The sequence below is a fragment of the Simochromis diagramma genome, unplaced genomic scaffold (assembly GCF_900408965.1).
Source record: "Simochromis diagramma unplaced genomic scaffold, fSimDia1.1 OVJJ01000571.1, whole genome shotgun sequence".
Classification (NCBI taxonomy): domain Eukaryota; kingdom Metazoa; phylum Chordata; class Actinopteri; order Cichliformes; family Cichlidae; genus Simochromis; species Simochromis diagramma.
In genome coordinates, this window is record NW_024386885.1 from 1,779,416 (window position 1) to 1,799,313 (window position 19,898).

Here is a 19,898-nt window from a genome sequence, read left to right on the forward strand (position 1 = left end):
CATAACTGTTGGCATGCAGCATACAAGATTTTTAGAAACTTAAAGTCATTGCTTTATAAGTGTGTAGGATATAAGTGTTAAAAGATGGACATTTGTTAGTGAAGCCTTTCACCATCAGTGTTTTAAGCTGGATCTAAGTGGGGTGTGGGTCTGACTGTGAAATACACTCATCAGCTAACAACTCCATGACTCCTGGCTACAAGTAACGGTTCGAACGTAGCGCGACAGATAAATCGAAATTTCGCCTTCTTAAGGGTTTTTGGAATGTTCAGGATCTTTGATCTGTGAGTTTTTGGTCTTCACATTCAGCTAGTCTACATGTCGCACTGCCCTGTGGGTTGTATTCCTGCCTCGGGTCATCCAATAGCTCAGAAACAGTGTTAGTCCTCAGATTACTTCAACCCCATGCTGAAACTCCAGGCTACTGGATTATAGTTTCTCTCTGAATAGTCCTTCCCAGGTGATTCCATCCTGTTCATGAGTTTAATCTGTCTGGATGTTGTATCTGGGTGTTTTCCCATAGCCTTTGGCTTCCCTGAGGCCTTCAAAAGGCAGTGACATCAGCCCGTGACCACTCACTGGGGGGGCTTATTCTCTGCCAAGACCCTGAGGTTCTGGGGACACAAGGTATCCAGTGTATCCACCTTGTAGAGGGTGCCTCATATGATGCCATTAGTCCTGATTTGGAAGGCTTCGGTGCTTGCGGTGAGGCCACAGTTGGAGTGCACAAGCACACTGTACGCATCGCATCACAGTCTTCCTGTTGATCACTCTGTGAGTACATTAACAGAACAGAACTTCAGAGATCTCATTTTGCCTACACATTCAAACCTGGAGCTTTTCCCATATCTGAAATATTATTTTTCAGTTTTATAATGAGAATTGATATTAAACGTGTTTTCTGGAGTTAATCTTTCACACAACTTAATGCAGTGATATGACTCCCACGCAAGCAGTCGGTGCTGGTGACTGCTTGAAACCTCATTTTGAAATAATCTATTAAACTGTTTATGTAGTCCTCTCCTCTCAAACACATAAAGCAGGAGACGCCTCAGGAGAGGAGCAAATGAAAGCTGTCACAGCCAAACGCTGCCTGCAGCTACATGACGTCGAAGAACGTCTCTTGGCTGTGCGATTTTAAGGATGCAATGGAAATAATCGTCTCGTACCTAATGACTCGGCCGTGGTTCGTTGGTTCGGCGTGTGTGCAGACGCGAAAGCCAGACTTAAATGAAATGACGTAAAAAGGAAGTTCTCTGGCTGCAGAAATATTGTAAACTGAAAGTTTTTGCCAAGAAGCAACATTCCTGTCATCTGTTGACTCCGAAGCCTGCCACTGTGGTGGATGAGCTTCCTCTCCTTTAACTCAAACATAAACACCACCGCTGCCCTCACCACAATGCAGGACGTCACTGAAAATATGAAACATTATAGCTACAGTGTGTGTTTTGTTATTCTTAATGTGGCCACCACGGTTTGAAAATCCCTGCGCTGTAGTTTCTGTTCTTTGCTCGCCGTGCATCGTTTTCAGTGCGTGCGTTATCGGTATTCTGAAGACTGCTCGCGGCAAACAGCCCTCTGTCACGGGGCTCCTCCCAGACGCCTCGCTGTATCAATAGTCAGACGTCACAAAAATCCTCACGCTCGCTTCCTCATTGAGCCGACTTTGCAAGTTCATTTGCACTCATTTAATCTCCCAAACGCATTCAGCTTGTTCTGCTCTAACTCGTGCTTCTTGCAGCCTGAGATGCATAACATCAGCATTATGGGGAATGAGAGACACTCCCCACCCCTCTTTGCTACTGCTTGACAAAATACAGAGCGCATCCCTGGCTCAGGCTTTCAGAGAGCCCAGGTGAATTATGGAAATGTGCTCTGTCATCTTCTGAGCTTCAGTCACACTAATGTCTGCAGCTCACTGTCAGCACTGTGGCTTTTAACACGTAGCAGCTAACAGCTTATATTCATACGTACAGCCCTGCAGATATGTTACATGCATGTGTGACTGAGCAGGAAGAGTGTAGCATGACCTGTTCCTGCCTTATCAGAGCTCCAAGTTGATAAATGTGCAGACTTAAGGACTGACCATAAATTGTCAATCTGATTAAGAGTTGGGGAGTTTCCTGGCCATGGATCTGAAATGTTCACTTGATGCCACTTTGTTATCACTTTTGCTTTGTGACATGATGCTCCGTCATTTGAGCAAATGCACAGATTGTCACCAGATTGCACGTGGATCTTCGAAGAAGTCGGTGTTTATGGTAGGATGAGTCCTTAAAGTGAGCAGACACACCGAGCAATTGATCGGCACATCCTTTACGTATGGTGGTAACAGTAATGTCGAGTACTCAATCTCATCACGGTTGACAGCAAATAACTGACAGAAAATAAAAAGACCCATAAATGGTCGTCTCTGAACAAGTGATAAGGTTTTCCTCCTCCTCTGGTGAGTCTCTGAAATGTGCTGAGTGCACAGAGGAGGCCCGTCGCTGTTGGAATAAACCAACACTGTCAGGACGAATGCCAGGAATGCTTTGAGATGTCAGATGCATGACTGACTGAGTGCGTGAAGGAATGTCAACCTCGCAGGGAAGGTCAAAGGTCTTGAGGTCAAATTTCTGGGTCACGGTTAGACGACTGTGGTTAATTATGTTGTTGATGGTTGTGCTTTAGGCAGCTTTTTGAATCAGAAGATAACTTCTCACTGCTGCGTCCCGGGAACCCAAACCTGAAACAGCTATTTTTTTAAAGAGCTGCTCCACAATCTGATCACACCGGCCACCCGCACAACATAAATGTGCAACACCCAGCACGACACGCAGTCCTCTGAAAAGTCGACTTTTCTGAGCTCGTGTGGCTCTTTTATGGAGGTTTAGGTTTTGCTTTTCCTTGTCAACTCATAAAGTTCCCGAGGACAGCACACAGTGGACGTTAAGGTGACACACACTTCCCCTGCTCCGCAGTTCACCATAATAAGTGAAAAGGTTTCAGTTTTCATAGTGTCGGCAACACGTGCTCTGACATTTGGGAACACTATCTTCTGCCAAAGCATGCGAGGACGCCGTCTCCCCTCCAGGTCATGAGCTCGAGAAACACAGTCAGTAGAGATTGTGAGTGTAACTGGATTTTAGATACGCGAAGAAGCAGCTGATGTGGGGAATCCTACTTCTTCTTTCACTTTTTGAAGTTTTTATGAAACAAAATAATCAAACTACGTTGAATTTTGATTCAGCGGTTCCATAAAGTTGCAGCACTGAGACGTCCTAATGTTTTGTCCCAAAAAACGGGAATGCAGCCTGAGACAGTTGATGGTTTCAGATTTAAATTTAAAGATCACAGAATGTACGTTGGATTGCTCTGTTTACTAAACAGTTGCAAAGCTTCCACTATAGCATCATGTGTAAAGTGGTGATGCATTCTTTAAAGTAGAATAATTGTTGATTGTGCACCAGCTGATCTCTGTTCAATGAAAAGGCAGATCGGCAGGTGGGATCACTGAAGACAAATCAAGTTCGATCGTGTGACATCTGCTCTGAAACTAAAATCTAAGGGCAGGAGCAGGATTTGGTTTCAGGACCATGGACAGCATCAGATAATATATCTGTGTCATGTGTCTCAAAACAGCTTATGACATCATCTGGCATAAACCCAGTCACATGTGATCATTACGACATCATTAATCAGTCTATTAGTGTGCTGTGGTCCAATTAACACACGACAGAACTAATCAGGAAGGTGCTTTTAAGTGGGAGTAGAGCTTCTTTATGCAGATTTGACACATAAAGTGGGAAATATGTTCAGTTTTTGTCCTGCACAGTTCATCTAATTACACCACATGTAGATGTGAATGAGTCGCCATGCTGCTTGTTCTGCATACGCTCTGTGTATACAGTGACACGTGGACTGAGCACGCTCACATGACCCTACAGTGTAAAAACCAGGTTAAATGGGGCAATCAATCAGTTAGACTTTAGTTTATAGCTCCTTTTGTGCTGAGTGATGAACACACAATACACAGGAACTGCAAAGCTGATAACAAGACGTAATAAAGCAAAAATAATATCCAACAATAAGAAATCTTAAAAGAAAAAGAAAAAACAAAAAGGAAAATATTGAAATGGTCGATAAGAAAATTAAGAAAAATCAGGATCAAAGGTGAAGCCACGCTAAAGTAAAAATGTTGAAACTGAATAAGGGAAAAAAAAAAGGTTACATAAAATACAATAAAGGCAAATACATAATAAAAGTACAACTATGGCTCAAGCTAAACTTGAACTGGTTTGCAGTCAGATAAAATCAAATCAAAACGATGACCTCTGCAGGGCTCCAGGCTGCACGTTTTCCTCGGCTACGCAGATTATTCGGGTGTGTGAGTGATGAAAACATTCGGGCAGCAGATTCTCACTTGTAGAAAAACCTGTTTGTGTCTCACCTGCGAACTGCTGCGAAAACCGGCTCCTAACAAACGGACAACTGAAAGGAACACGTTTAAGACGGCAAAGCCAGATTTTGGTGTCTTTTATTGGGCAGAGACCTTTCATTAATAGCACACAGACGTCCTCATCTTAGATTTATTTTTCCAGGTTTATTTAAATTTTATGTTTTTTGCACTGAACCAAACATTGAGGTGAAAAATTCTTCTTCTTTGTTATCAGTGGACAGAGAGTGTTCAGCCAGGCGTATTAAAGAGGCTCTTTTCTGCTAATTTTCAGCTTTCTTATTTTCTTTGATGGACATTCTTTGCAGCTTTACATAATTCAAAGCTCAAATTAATTCTTATGTATCTTATAATGGCCCCTCTGTCTCCCATTTGCTTTTCTCACTCTGATCTTTTTTGCACATCTCCGTGGTCATTTTCAGCCTCGCACTGGTGATTTTGCATGTTTTTGTGATTATTTTGTGTCTCGCTGTCTGTTTGTGGCATTTTGCATTGCATCAAAGTCATTTTTTTGACTTTCTGGCAAAAAACATTCAGGAGCGCCCTGCAGCTCACCTGGTGAAAGCTGTGTCCTCACTGCAGAGGCATGGCTTTAATTCCACTCCAGGCCATTTACTGCCCCGCTCTCCTTACCCTCCTATCATCCAAGATGACAGATAAAAAGGAGACTGTGGAGAAATGTCTGCCAATCAAATTCAGAGTGATAATGAGCTGTAATATACCATTGCAGTTTGCGGATATCATTAGTTTTGGAGCTCATTTTGCAGACAAATCAATTAAATTATGCTAATCAGAGCAGCACTCACCACTTGTTCCGTGATGCTGGGCCTCCGTGTGAGCGCAGGGGAGGTGGAGGGTGAGTAGGTGGAAGGACGTACCTCTCCTTCTTTGTGTTCGCCAGTTTAATTTTCAGTCAGTGTTGTTTGGAAGGTTAAGAGCGATCACTCTGCTGGGAGCACTGAACGAGATGCTCCAGATGAATCCTTCAGCTCTGAGTGCAGGGCATCACGACACACGGGGGCCGTGGCCGTCCGAGAGCCTCACCTTGTGGGATTAATTAATGAACCTCATTGAGAACTTAATGATGCTGTCACAGGGCTTTTCACTTCACCCCCCCCCCCCCCCTCTTTTTAAAGTAAATATATTCAAACTGGAAACATGAGTTAGGCTACGGATGAAGGGAGTTGATTGTCACTCTATAATTTTCGGTCTGACAACCTTGTAAGTGCGAGAGGCGTAGGTGTGCCACTGACAAGGAGCTCGTGCTTCAGCTGACAGCACCACAATGCTTGTCACTAGATGTTTTCCTCCAATCAAAAGCACATTATTCAAATCTTTGGAAATGTCAACAGTGCAAACCTCAAACTTTCGATACTTTATGCTTTTCGTTTCATTCGGAACCTCCAGCAGCTCTGCGAGGCCTGTCGCAGAGCAGGAGGAGAACTCACGGGTCGAGAAATGATGACATAACCATCCCCGAGGCTGTGGAAAATCCTGACCTTCATTTTGGCTCTCTGCATGTCGGCGAGGGCCCAAGTGGGGTCAGAACAGCACAGTCCTGTACTGTTCTGTGGGGTATGGGAGTGTGACCTGCTCTGCACACCCACTATTTTCACACAGGCACCATTTAAACACTGGAAGTAGTCCTGATGGGCCCGGCAGACAAGCTTGAAAGACTTCCCTGCAACTCTGTGATAATCTGGGGTCAGTTTGGCACGAGGGGCCCATAGGAAGGAGTCCCCAGTCTCCACTTCGGTACAGCTGTGCACAGGGACAAACTGCATTGTGGGTAGGGCCAAGGTCAGATTGCCAGAAATGATATTTTTCCTAGAGGAAATGATTGTAATGTGAAAAACCTTTTTCAAATTCCAGTAGCATGCAAAGCTGTTTTAAAAGTCAGTCCGCTGCCAGCTAGGAGTCTTTATCGGCTTATCCAGTGGTGACTGTTCTGTGGCCTGAGAATGGAAGTGGAAATGGATTGTGAGTTTCCAGGTTAAAATAACACCAAAGTGCCTCGTTTCTATGCTGGAGATGTAGAGATGCACCGATCTGATATCTGGTCCCATCCTGACTGAAAAAGCTGACTCTGGTATTTTGACAAAGGGCTGAAATGACTTGTTGAAGTCTGCGAAGCATCTAACCAGGATCCCTCGTAGACACTACGCATGAGTTTTGAGTACATGCGGATGCAGGGAGGCAGACCCGTGGGAGTTGCTGGTTGAGGCTGAATAGTTCAAAAGATTCTCTCCCGTGTGTTTTCCTTGACTCTGAGGTAAAACATCAAGACAGGAAGGAAAGATGTGAAGGAGAATTCATGAGAGGAAGCCTTTCTTTTTGAAGTTTGTGTTTGATTGGTGATTGTAATTTGGCTGCAGGCGAGGATGGATGGCTCTGTGATAGACTGGAGACCTGAGTCCCTCAGTGACAGCTGGGATAGACTCCAACATCCCAACAGCTCTGAGCTGGATAAACAGTTATGAAAATGAATGGATGGATCTTTACCTGATGTGCAATGACTGATGGCAGCTAAACTACAGCCGTCACTTCACTTTATCATTGTTTAAAGTTCAAACACCCACATATTAGAAGGCAAATGCAGATTATAATTAAACTACAGTCGACTTCATTTGGTACTCACGCTGATATACTTTTTTTCCTGAACCACTCAATCATGTATCTCATTTCCCTTCATGAAGGATGATCCACTGTGTCCTTTGCGAAAGCAGGTAATAAAGGAAGCGTCTTTCCTTGGTATTATTCCAACTATTCGACCACAACCTTCATCTCTCAGCTGCTTAGGCTTTCAAACAGGTCTTGCACACTGTAATCCATCTTTATTGCTTAAATGTCATTCCTGGTACTCTGACTTTGGTCCTGCCTGTAATATATACAGTTTGTAATATATACAATAAACACAGTTATTTCAATAAAGACGTTTATTCTGTATCAAGCAGTAAACGGGAACTGTGGATACTTTTCATAGATGCAACCCGGTTTTATTGTGGACAGCAGAAGGTGCCTCTGCTTTCAGTTCTGTAACAGGTGGGGGGGGGTTTGCTTGGATTTCAACAGGAGTGTAAATAATCACCTGAAATTCTGTAATTAAAGGTGTGTTTATGATTTGAAGCGAACTTCAGAGGCCTAAAAACAAGACCTCATTATGACTGGGTAACATGAAGTGGGCTGTGTTGCTGTCATTGCACAATAGTTAAGAGAAAACACACACACACACTGCGTGTCAGACGGGCCTGTGCAGCAGACTGAGATGATAAAACACAGATGTGCTCTCACCATTTAACATCAGGAGCCACTGTAGCTCTAAAGGCTGCACTCATATTTCTCATTTTGGAAGCTTTGTGTGATGGAAAAACAAAACACAACAATGAAGATGGAAAGCTACGGTTTCCTGGCGGAGGGAGCGACAGTCGGGAGTGTGGAAGTGGTCGGATGTTGCTTGTTTTCCAAGAGCCGCAGTTTCACTGCTTGTTTCTTGCAAACCATGTTGCACAAACAAGCATGATTAACTTGATATCTCAGGAAATTGAATAATGGTCGGGCTCACTGTTCACTGCAGACAGGAAATAATTGTGCGATTGCGCTGCCAGGTCGTTGGTGTGCTGCTCTTCCTTCACTGCCAGAATGGGTTCAAGAGTTTGTCACAGAGGAACAATTCCACTTCAGTGCACAGCCTGTTTGGGACCAGTGGAAATGAGGGTTTGGTCAGTGTGGTGGATGAGGTCAGCCCATTGATGTCATCCTGTTTGACTCCAGTTTTGTGTTTTTGTTCAGGTTCGTCTTGGTCTTCAGCTGCCTGGTCCTCTCTGTGTTCTCCACCATCCCGGCTCATCAGGAGTTCTCCTCCTACTGCCTGCTCATTCTGGTAAGCACCTGGAAAAACGTTCTTCTGCCAGTAACTCTGAGCAATCAGCTCTTTAACTCATTGACATCTACAATATACCCAAGCATACGTGTAGTACATACAGTAAGACCATCCATGAGGCTGCTCCACCACCTTAGAGGGGATTTGTCTTTCCTTGCACGATCAGCTTTCTCCTCTAAACCAGTCAAAGATTGGAATATGCTCCCAAAGAATTTAAAAACGTTTGCAGAGTTTCATTCATTATTCTCATTAGAACTGCTTCTTGTTTGTGTATAAATTTATATGTATATGATGAATTTTGATATTTGATGTTTTGACATTTGTTATTGTCTGCGTGCGTGTGTGTGTGTGTCAGTAGTGTGCGTGTTGTGTGGTCTGCAGGAAAACTAAGAAACATCTTTCCTGGCCTGAATAACACAGACAGTCCCAGCTTATCAGATAACAGCATATCTAAGCTGATAAAAACAAAAAGAGCTGACAGGAGATTCTCTTCAAGCTCTTTTTCATACATGTTTGAACACTTCAATATAAATTTCAACTTCTGGTGGATCATCGTCCTCGGCTCGCTCTCGTATTGAGGATATTTGAGGGTGTGGGAGTTTGTAGAGCCAGTCTGTGTGTGTTTTCTGTGGACTTGGTGAAAGCAGTCGGTCACGGACTGTGAGCTCGTCGGTGCCTGTACGACTGTAGTCTTTATGCTGGCATTGAGTCAGACAGCACGAGGTGATCTCAGGCAGTTTGCTGCAGTTTGGCTCTTTTAGGTATCTTCTTCCTGTCGTATGATGGTGGTCGTCTCTCCACGATCAGGCTCTTTATTGATTGACCTTCCTTGACTGCTTTAAGCTCCACATCAGAAATATTCAAATCCATACAAAGTTTTCCATCATAGTATGTCAGTTAGCCCTCCTTCACTAACTCTCCAAAAGTTACTGATATTGACTTTTATTCCTTATGTTCAAGGTTACAGCTGAGTTGGACCACTGTTACAAACAAATAGAAAATATAAAAATTATGTTTGAAATTCAGTGTCTAACACTGTTTATTAGGGACACTTTTATCATCGCGTGGCAGATTGATGTGTTTCCCTTACAGAAAAAAAAATTCCACTCTAAATTTAACCTGAAAAGATGCATGAAAAGTCACCAGAAGGAAATGACATTTTAAATTTCCTGCGAGTGGATCACCAGAGTCTCGACCTCCTGCGACCTCCCAAATTTTAATTAAATCCTTGAAGCCTCAGTTCTTCTCCTCCTTATCTTCCTCCTCCTCAGATTCAGCATCCAGGTGTGTGACTTCCACCTGCCTGACTGGAGAGTTTCAGACTTCTGAGATGTGAGACTCTCATCCCACAAACTGAGTTTCTCTAGCTCTTTGGTGTCTCTGACATTGGAGGGTTTTTGTAAGAGCAACATAATACCTCAGGAGAGAACAAATATGTGACAGACTTATTCATTCACTTTGCACACGGCATTTGTGTGCTTATTTTATCACGTCACCCGCTGACCCCAGATTTTCATCCAGAGTAACTGAGCTATCAGTGACCACAGTATTCTGCTAGCAATCAAAACAATCGTAGGGAGATGTTTTTTATTTCAGTGCCGTATTCAGAAACAGGTAAACATTTTTTTTTTTTACTGACCGGTGGTCGGCTCTCTAGATGTGTGTGGCTGGGGCTGAACATGGAATGTAATCTGGTATTTTCCATTTTACTCATGCACTTAGCTGCATGAGTAAAATTATATATTAATTACAAAATATCAGTGATCCTGTAAATTAGCTAAGATGTGCAGTGAAAGAGGAAAAATGGGGCAGTCTGCAGAAAATACCCAGTAATTTGTGTAATTTGTGCTAATTGTGATCGCTGACAAACTGTGCGGAGGAGTGGGAGATAAATAAGGAATATGATGAGCAGTTAACAACGTTGCCTTTCCTTTGAATGTCTTCTTTAAAGAAGTTCTGAACAGAAACCAAAGTATGAATTGGTGAAAGGAGAATTTGCCATTATGAATAAGCCATACGGCCATCGGGAAAACTCTCGGGGTCGACCTCGGGATAACAGAATAAATGGCAGATTTAAGTGCCTGCCCTCAAACTGAGAACTCCACTTTCTTTAAGTACTAACAAATTGAGTTCAAAGATGTCTTGAGAAGAAAGCGAGGAACGGTGGGCACGGGAGCAGAAATGCCTTTTTAACAGACTCTTCAAGTTTTTCTTTTCTCTTTTTTAATAAAAAAAAGCTTTTGCAGAAGAAGAGGTCACTTTTTTTGCACGGGCAGCATTTACTGCGCATGATTGCCCCTGCAGCTGGAGCTGCCATTTCACAAATTGCACCACGCTAATTGCATCAGCGTTTCCATCTAATGGAAGGTAAAGTCGTGCGTGTGCATTAACAGATGACCCGTCTCAGTCATTTTAACACACAATACTTTTGTCAACCCGGCATCCATTTAAATGACACAAACACTGCATTAATGACGTATAATGACATGTGATCAATGCAGCAAATAATGACTAATGTAAATTTACACTGATGTGCCAAAATAATAAGACCAGCCCAACATAATGTGCTGCTGGTCTTTGCATCTGAAACATAGACGGGCTATCATGACATCATCCAGGGGTTAGTGAGGTCTCGTTATAAAGCCTCAAGTTTTAAAACCAGATGTGATGAGTGAGAGGTGGATCCGACTGTCAAACTGATCGCGCCTGGAGCTGGAGCATGCTCATTGGTCATTAACTTGTGGTCAAGGTCAAGTTCAAGTTTATTTATATAGCACATTTCCAACAGTCCACACCGCACAAAGTGCTTAACAATGTAAAACCACTAAAATCAATAAAATGCACAACAGTGATGCAGTAAAATATAGAAGACAATAAAACAACTAAAACAACAACTTATGATTGACAAGTAACTGGCCAGTGATTAAATAACCAAATTTTAAAGAGTTTAATAAATAGTTTAGGTTGGAGGAGATGCTGTGGCAGACCCAGGGCATGCTAAAGAGATTACATCTCTCCACTGGCCTAGGAACACCTCACAGGAGGCGGCCGGTGAGAGGGAGAGCACCTTCACTGCTTAGGCTGCTTTCCCTGCCACCCAGCCCCGGATAACCGGAAGAAAACAGATAATTAATCATTTCTAAAATGAGTGACTGAGCTCATAAAATCAGCAGGAAAGCATTCACAGAGTCCGTGTGAAGGACTGTTTCCTGTTTACTTTTCAGGACCAGGTGTCTTTGCCTCCTGGTGGCCATTAAAAAGAATGCAGCGTGTATCTTTTATAACGTCTGTAGACAGAACTCAAGCTTCTTAACCTCTGAGCTAATGCTAGCTGGCTTGGTTAGCAGGTTATATCTATACACTGTACAGTCTACTGGAGCACATATCTGCTAATTAGTGTTAAGTTAAGTCACCACAGTGGGTTTGATTTGGCAGATCTTCCTGAAACACATCCAAAGGGTCTAGCATTGTGGCTAGCATCAGTGCTAAGTAATGAAATAATATTAGAACTGAAGTGAAGTGAAGGAGACTTCTCGGACAGTCGCTTCGTACCATTAAAAGCACAACAGGTCAAGTAAGTGCATTAAAAAGCTCCAAAAAGCACTAACAGCAGAGTCCAGAGGTCCAGTTCACTGGTTCATTTAGCAAAGGTAAAGCCCAGCATACCAGTAACAGCCAAGATAGGACCTACCACACCCCCAACAGTGCCTAACACTGGGGGTGTGGTAGACACAACGAAGACAAAAAAATAGATTCAGTTGTTATGAAGGGAGAAATCAGCTGTAGAGATCAAAGCTCTGTTTGTATACCAGGCTGTAAACATGTTTACTTCTGCTGTAAAATTGGACTTTTTAACATGGAAGTCTACGGTGATTGACTCACTTCAGGAGACGGCCTCAAGTGGACATTACAGGAACTGCACTTTGTGGCATTTTTACACTGGCTTGACTTTTGAGTCTCTGTGGAGACCGGTTGCTCAGTTCCCAGAGCCTGATGATAAAATACTGAGCCAAAAGTATGCTGTGTCTTTCTTTTATACACATCAGCCGCGCTCCACCAACAACCTGTAAGTTCATCTCTCCTCAGTCCAACCATGACCCGGACTGTCAGGCACATTTGTTCTGGTCCTTACATCTGCTTCTCTCTTTGCCAGTGTATTTGGTGCATAACTGTTTACTTCCTGTCTAATATATCCACTGGCTTAACTGTGTTTGATTTAATCCCTGGAAAACCAGATTAATGCTCTCTGTTGCCGTCATCAACACGCTTCCATAACAACTGTTGTTTCTATGCTTCCAACAGGAGTTTGTGATGATTGTGGTGTTCGGGTTGGAATTCATCATCCGTATCTGGTCAGCGGGATGCTGCTGTCGCTACAGAGGATGGCAGGGTCGGCTGCGCTTTGCCAGGAAGCCCTTTTGTGTCATCGGTGAGTCTTTGGGCCACGCCTTTCTTTTTTTTCTTTTTTTTGGGTGATTAATTCGCTGCTTAAAGGTTTTGTTTTCCAGCTACAAAGCCATTCCCTTCTCATTGTTTCACCCTACAGTTGCCCTCTAGCGGACCGCTCTGCGTCCTCTCTGTGAATGCAGCCCATGGCACGCTATTGACCAAAGTCTGCTGGTGTCATTTTCAGCTGTGGTCAGGCCTCATAAGAGCAGAGAGCATTTACGTAATGAGGTTGCATTAACTGCCTTTTATTCTTTCCACTGTTTAGACAAGGATCGCTCTGCTGCTTCTTTCAAAGTACAGTAGGGCGCTCGCGGGGAGGGAGAGCAGGGCTCCGAGGTCAGCGAGTGCGTCGCAAGCTCCCATCGTCACACTGTTCAGCACTGACGGGGGAGCGAGCAAAAGAAGAGTGAAATATAAGTAAGAGATAAGGAGAAATGGAGAAGACGACGGCGTGTGATGGCGAGCGTGAAAAAAATAATAAAGTGAGAAAGTAAAAGAAAGGATTTGAAGGATAAATGGAGCTGAATCATAACGCACATCCCTACAGAGAGAAACCCTGTGACCGTGCTGCAGTATAAAATGACTCTGCATGCTCTCACATCTGAAGGAGATGCTGTGTCTGTGTGTAGTTTTGGTCGTATTACAACTTTTATTATACTAATTTTAGTTTCTGTGCACAGACATCGACTTTAACTCCAGAGCATGACGGCAATTATTCTCCATCGTTTGCAGAAAAACGTTTGGATTTTAAGATTTCAGAGTGATAGTGGGTGATTTCTTTGTGTTAGTGTGACTGAATCTGAAATGTTGTTAGCTCTTCCCACTAAACCAGTGCAGAACCAGCTCTGGTTTAGTCCTCCATTGAACCAGCTCCCACTGTGGCCGGTTTGGAGACTGAACGCTGGGTAGCAGAAGCTGATGTAACTGTCATGGCAGTAAAATACTTGTGGGATAAATGTATGAAATAATGTGAATCTCTCACCTAATGTCAGTGACTAATTATCACTTTTTGCTTGTAGCATGGTATAAAATGTCACAAGACAAGCTGGAAAATGCACAGATTGTTACCAGATTACTCCTGGATCTTTGAAGCAGCTGGTCTTTGAGGATGTTTTTAGTGTGGAGCTCTGATAAGGCAGGAATGAAGCAGATATCCAGCCTGCTACAGAGAACTGCAGGAAAACCAGATTCATAGATTAATGCTGTTCAAGGATTTATGAAACACAGAATTTGTGCTACTGGCAAAACTTTTTTGTTGTTGTTGTTGATTTTTTTCTGCCATGACTGCAGTTATTTCTCTACATGAAGATTTCTAAATGAGCAAACTCCTGGTTTATGCCAAGTTTAGCCCCTGGCAGGTTAAATGAAGTGAAACTGGTTGTGTAGCTCAGTCTTTCCTCAGTCTGGGCATTGCTGTATCGCCAGGATTATTGTTAGGATTATCATGAATTAATTTGACTTCAGAGATGCTGAAAGCCTTGAGAATGGCAAGACTTAAAGTGGATCATGTCTTTAGTGGGAAGAGAAAAATGTGAGTAGCTTTGAGTGCCGTTTTATGCAACATCTCCTTGAGTATGATATGTAGGGTCAGTGACCTTTAATTGATCATAGCGATGGTTCAGGTAGGCCATGAAGTCAGCCTACAGCTACCAAATCTCAGGTAGGTTGCACCGTATATGCTACTTTAGCCTTCACACAGGTGCTGCACACCTGCAAGCCACTTTGCAACCAGCCTCCATCCAATTATCTCCGTTTCTGACTCGGTGTCCTATCAGTGATGTCAGCTCGGTTATGTGCTGATGATCTTCTAGAGCCATGTCAAACATAAGTGGTTGTAGATGGAAACAGGGGGGCTTGTTTTTACTTCAGTGATTCTAAACAAACTCTGTGTATATTTGTGTGATAGTTTGAAAGTGCCTAAAGGTGCAGAAAGTGAGCTCATCCAGACAGCGGTGAATCTTACGAATGATTTATTTGTATCCAACCTTGAAGAACACAAATGTATTTTCCCTTTTCTTTAATCCTGGATTTAGAAAACTCTGTAAAAGCTACAGGACAGATTAGCTTTTATAGAGACAGGAAAAATCTGTATGCTGTATTAACCACTGATATTTGCGCAGATAGTTAAAACATTTACAGAGTTCAACACACATTTAGAGAAGAACACTTGTGTGATGGTACTGTCATGCTAACATTTGCACAACCTGGGGAAAGTAAACCTGTCTGACTCCTGAAAATCATTCAGGAGTCAGTTTAGGTATTTATACTTGAGTATTTCCATTTTAAGCTGCTCTGTAAGTGTAATAAAAATATTAATCTTGTAAACATGAGTGCTTTTAGTTTTTATACTTTTGTTGATAGTACTTTTTAAACTCGAGCAACATTTACTTTAATGGATGCACGGGATCTGACTGATCTGTCTTACATTAAAATGCTTTAATAATGCTAGAATAATAAGATATCCTGGTCTGAATATCTAAAAAATAATACAGCCTCCAGCTGAACTCGTTTAAAATGTTCTTCCTTTTGCTGTTACTTTTGGCCCAGAAGTTAAATCATTTTTTCTTCTTCTGTGGAGTCCTTTAAGCAGTTCTTTTTTTCTTTTCACTTTGGCTGCTGCATCGTGCCCAGTGGAAATTCTGTTAACCAGTTTATTTGTGGCAGCAGGGCTCCCTAATTACTCGCGATCAAGCAGCTTCACTGGAGCCGTACGGCGGCATGTTGATGCCAAAACAGCCGAACGCCAAAGGAAGTTTCTGTGCTCAGAATAAGCACCGCGTGCAGAATCTTAATGTTGATATGACGTTTTAACCAGCGTGATCTAAAGATGTGTTAGTCTGTGACTTCAGAGCGACCAACATTAACTCGCAAATGAAGCGGGAATGAAAACTAGCATCGTTTTAACTGGTGTGAACAGGTGATTTGTCCCTGTGAGTCATTTAAAAGACCAAAGACTCCCCGGGGGTTAGAGGAAGCATGAACGCTGACAGCCTGAGTAAATGACTCCATGGTGGCTGTGATGCACATGGATCGGACCTTATGGAGATGCATCTGAATGATGCGCCTGAGGATGGACTGTCATAATATGCAGCTTTCTTGTGTTTGTCTGGTTTCACGCTCACATTCTTTCGTGTGAAGTTTTGCCTGAAGCTCAGAACACTGTGTTTCAAATGAAGACCTTCAAATTGTGATCATTCATCACTGAGAGGAAAGTTCCATAGAAAAGAAATGAGCATAAACGTGTGTGATACTCTGAACATATATGAAAATCATGGAGTCACCATCAACTCTGCAGGTTTGCATTCGGATCTGTTCTGGAAACTGAATATGTTCTGCATATGTGCACTTGCTGTTGCTGGTCTTGCTTGCCCTTACATGCTATCAATGTCTAAAGTTCTTAAAAATCTGCAGAAAGTGCAGCTTTGCGGTGGAGGTGTTTAAAAATGGGAGGCCGCCCACCGGTCTGTGTAGTTTCATTGAGAAGCTGAGCTCTTTGCCGTCTTTAAGTTCTAAACTGGGAAGAAGTTGGTTTGTGAAAAACTCAGACTGAAATATGCAATTTCTATCCTGGTTGTGGAACACCGGACCTGGAATGATATTTAAGGATAAGTGAAGATAGGAGTTTGTCCAACCAGTCTACATGTGTTTTGCGGACTTCATTCACCTGCATCCTTTGGTTTAACCTGTAGGGAAGTGCTTCAGTAGTACAGTGTATCTGGCCTGATGTTACAGGCCATTTAGTCCATGTACAAGTGTGTTTTGGGCGGGCGGTTTGGGCAGCTCCTCAGAAACCCAGATCTGGACAAGCGGATTGATGAATGGATGTGTGATGGGTGAAAATGTTCCTACATTTTAGAACTTCACTGTTGGGGAGCTATCGTGAGATGTGCTGTCTGTAGGGCTGAATGCCTGTGTAGAGTCAGCTGGACTGATTTAAATCTTTGGATTCTTTGTGGTTGTTTTTTTTTTCTTTCCTCTGAGCACCTTCAAAGTCGGCGAGCTCTGCTGGTGCCCCTTTAATGTATTTGTAATGCCGCTGCTGCTCATGACCTTTCCCCTTTCTCTTCCTCTCCCCACTGTGGGTCAACTGATCTGTTTATTTATACGACCATCAGCTTCACCTCAACAAACATTCTCTCTTTTAAAACATGGGTTCGACTGAAGGACAGAAGGGAAATCCTCTCGTACACAGTGAAGTAAAATAGCACGGCCCGGGTGTAGAGTTTAACGCGGAGTATCGCTGAGATGGAAGAGACGGGGAGATTTGGGGTTTTTTTTGAGTTGGACGAGGTCTTATTTGTCTGTGCTCTTTGTGGGTTTGGTGTTATTCATGTGCTCGCTGTGCTTTGTGTGAACTTCCTCTGCACAGAGTCAGATCTGTGTGCGTCTGCCTCTCTGTGCCCATGTTTACGTCTGTCACAGTTTTTATGCTCTTATGGGAAATTAAAAGGAAACAAAGCAGAAGTGTGAGCTCTGCTTTCAGATATACAGCAGAGCACTGTTTTAGCCAATTACCTCTCCCTCTGCTGTGTTTGTGTAAACAGCAGATCGATGCAGTAGCCAGGCAACTTAAATCAGCATATACTCTGTATAGGAAGAGGCCATAGGCTGCTATTGTGCCGTTGATGCCTGTGGCAGATTATGTCATCTCCAGTAATATGGAGCCTTTGTTGGGCTGATTTACTGCAGTGAGCAGCGTGAGATGACAACGCTGACTTACTGTTATTGCTGCTGCATGATAGACGTCGAACCGTCTAACTGGCGTTCAGATGAGAATGAATTTTGATAGGATGGTTTCACGTTAAGATCAATAACAACAAGATATACTTGCTTCTGTTTTCTTTTCTGCTAGCAGGAGTGAGCAGTCTTTTCTTTTTTTGGAGCTGTCAATGAGATGAGGGAAATAGTCGTGTTTTTTTCTGAGAGCCAGTTTTCTTATTTTTTTGAGTGCACACAGAACGTACACATAAATCATTACACATAATCGCTAGGGGTGCAACGATACTCGTATTGATATTGAACTGTTCGATACAGTGCTTTCGGTTCGGTACGCATATGTATCGAACAATACAAAATTTGTAATTTATTTTATCAACTTTCCTTCTGACGATGCTGTCTGTGTTGAGCGCTCAGTGAATCTGCGTTCGACTACTTCGCCTAGGCTGCACTGTCGAGCGCAGATCCACTGAGCGCTCAACACAGACAGCATCGTCAGAAGGAAGAGCGCAGGGCAAGCTAGCAAGACAGAAGTTAAGCCCTCCTTGCAACATGGCAAATTGAACCTCCCCCACCCTCATTCAGATCTGGCGTTTGGAATTATTTTGGTTTTCATGTGACGTATGACCCTGAAGGTAAGCGCGTCATGGACTAAAGTAAAACAGTATGTTGGATGTGCCACGCAATGCTCAATTACATGGGTGGGAACTAGTGTGTTAGCGCAGTTAGCTCGTTAATGTGTTGGCCGTCTAGCCCCACGCAGGGGTAGCTCGTTAACGGAGATTTGCCGTGTTGTGGCGTTAACGTCATTTCAACGAGATTAACGCTGACAGCACTAGTGGGAACACAACGAATATGACTGCACATTTACGCCGACATCATCCTAGTGCAAAGACAAGTGGAAGCAGACAAAAACAACAAACACGCATGCTACAAACTTTACCCGAGTCATTTAGACAGCCGTTAGCACAGGATTCTCCTTATGGGGACCTGATATGTTTAATATTGTGGCGAGCTCAGACAAGGAGGAGACGGAGGTATCGTTTGGTCTTGCTTCCCGTGAGCTAGCCAGGGAGCACAGCCGTTTATTGACATCTGCAGAAGAACACTGCCGCTAGCTAACTGCTCAGCGTGGCAACAGCACAGCGACAACAACAACAACACACAGAGCGCCCTCTGACCCCGGAAGGACACACCGTCGCAGCGAGAAGGCGTCACCCGTCACTATGGCAACATAAACAAAACATAACTGTACAAACAGAACCCCGAACAGCCCTGACCCGCTACATAGCCCCCACCTAAGGGGTCAGTCGTCCCCGACGACCCCATTACCCCACACAAAGTCCTGCAAATGTCCAGGTGCCTTCTTTTGGCGCACCCGGCCGGTCACGACCGGCGGGGGAAAAGTCACTTGGGTCAGAACATGGGGTGCCACCATCATCCCACTTCTGACACCAGTGTGGCGAGCTCAGACAACGAGGAGACGGAGGTGAGCTAGCCAGGGAGCACAGCCGTTTATTGACATCTGCAGAAGAACACTGCCGCTAGCTAACTGCTCAGCGCAGCAACCGCACAGCAACAACAACAACAACAACACACAGAGCGCCCTCTGACCCCGGAAGGACACACCGTCGCAGCGAGAGGGCGTCACCCGTCACTATGGCAACATAAACAAAACATAACTGTACAAACAGAACCCCGAACAGCCCTGACCCGCTACAATATGCTGCTGAGAATATAGCCCAGAAGAAGCGTATAGTATAGCTTTTATTTTGGAAAGAGCCATTTCTCTGTAATAAACTCTCTTTTCCAAAGATGAGTGATTCCTCAATCAGATACAGGTGTTACCGCGCCAGATCCGCGGCCCCGAACCGTAGTAAGGAAACCTCTGGCAGTTACTTGAAGGTTCCGTAACTGACTCGTAGCCGGCAACAGCTTACTATACAGGTCAACTCCGCTAGCAAAAAGATCGAAGGAGGCGTAGGAAACTGCTTCACCGAACTTTATTTCTTCTCTAAGGCACGAACACCGCGTACAGTGGGCTGAAACAGTTTACTCACAGCGAGCATCGCCGACACAACTCTGGCTGTCGAGGGAGTTATTATATTCCTTTTATTTATTTTCTTTTCGTCTCTTCTGTAGCTAACCGTTACTTTTTCCCCTTCTCCGCTCTCTCTCTTCACACACACACCAGGCAGTCCCGCTACACACATCCCGAATACATTTCCCATCAGGCTTCATCCTTAAAGGGCCATGCCTGTAACACAGGGCTCGCAAAATCGCTAGCCCGACGTCCTGGGGCTAGCGATTTTTCCAGTCGGGCTACCAAAATCTATCTCTGCCCTGCCCGTTGGACTATTGTAGGAAGGAAAAATATATGTCAATGCTTTTGCATTCTTTCGGAAATGTAGCTGG

General features: G+C 43.7%; 1 protein-coding gene across 8 annotated transcripts in view; it reads left to right on the top strand.

Moving 5' to 3' along the window:
* kcnq5b (potassium voltage-gated channel, KQT-like subfamily, member 5b) overlaps positions 1 to 19,898 on the top strand; it is a 124,456-nt gene that overhangs the window by 77,784 nt on the left and 26,774 nt on the right. For all 8 annotated transcript variants that reach the window (XM_040033494.1, XM_040033487.1, XM_040033491.1 and 5 more), the window contains exons 2-3: positions 8,228 to 8,318; positions 12,621 to 12,747. In XM_040033494.1, the coding sequence (XP_039889428.1) occupies positions 8,228 to 8,318; positions 12,621 to 12,747 (218 nt within the window). The remainder of the gene's footprint in view (positions 1 to 8,227; positions 8,319 to 12,620; positions 12,748 to 19,898) is intronic.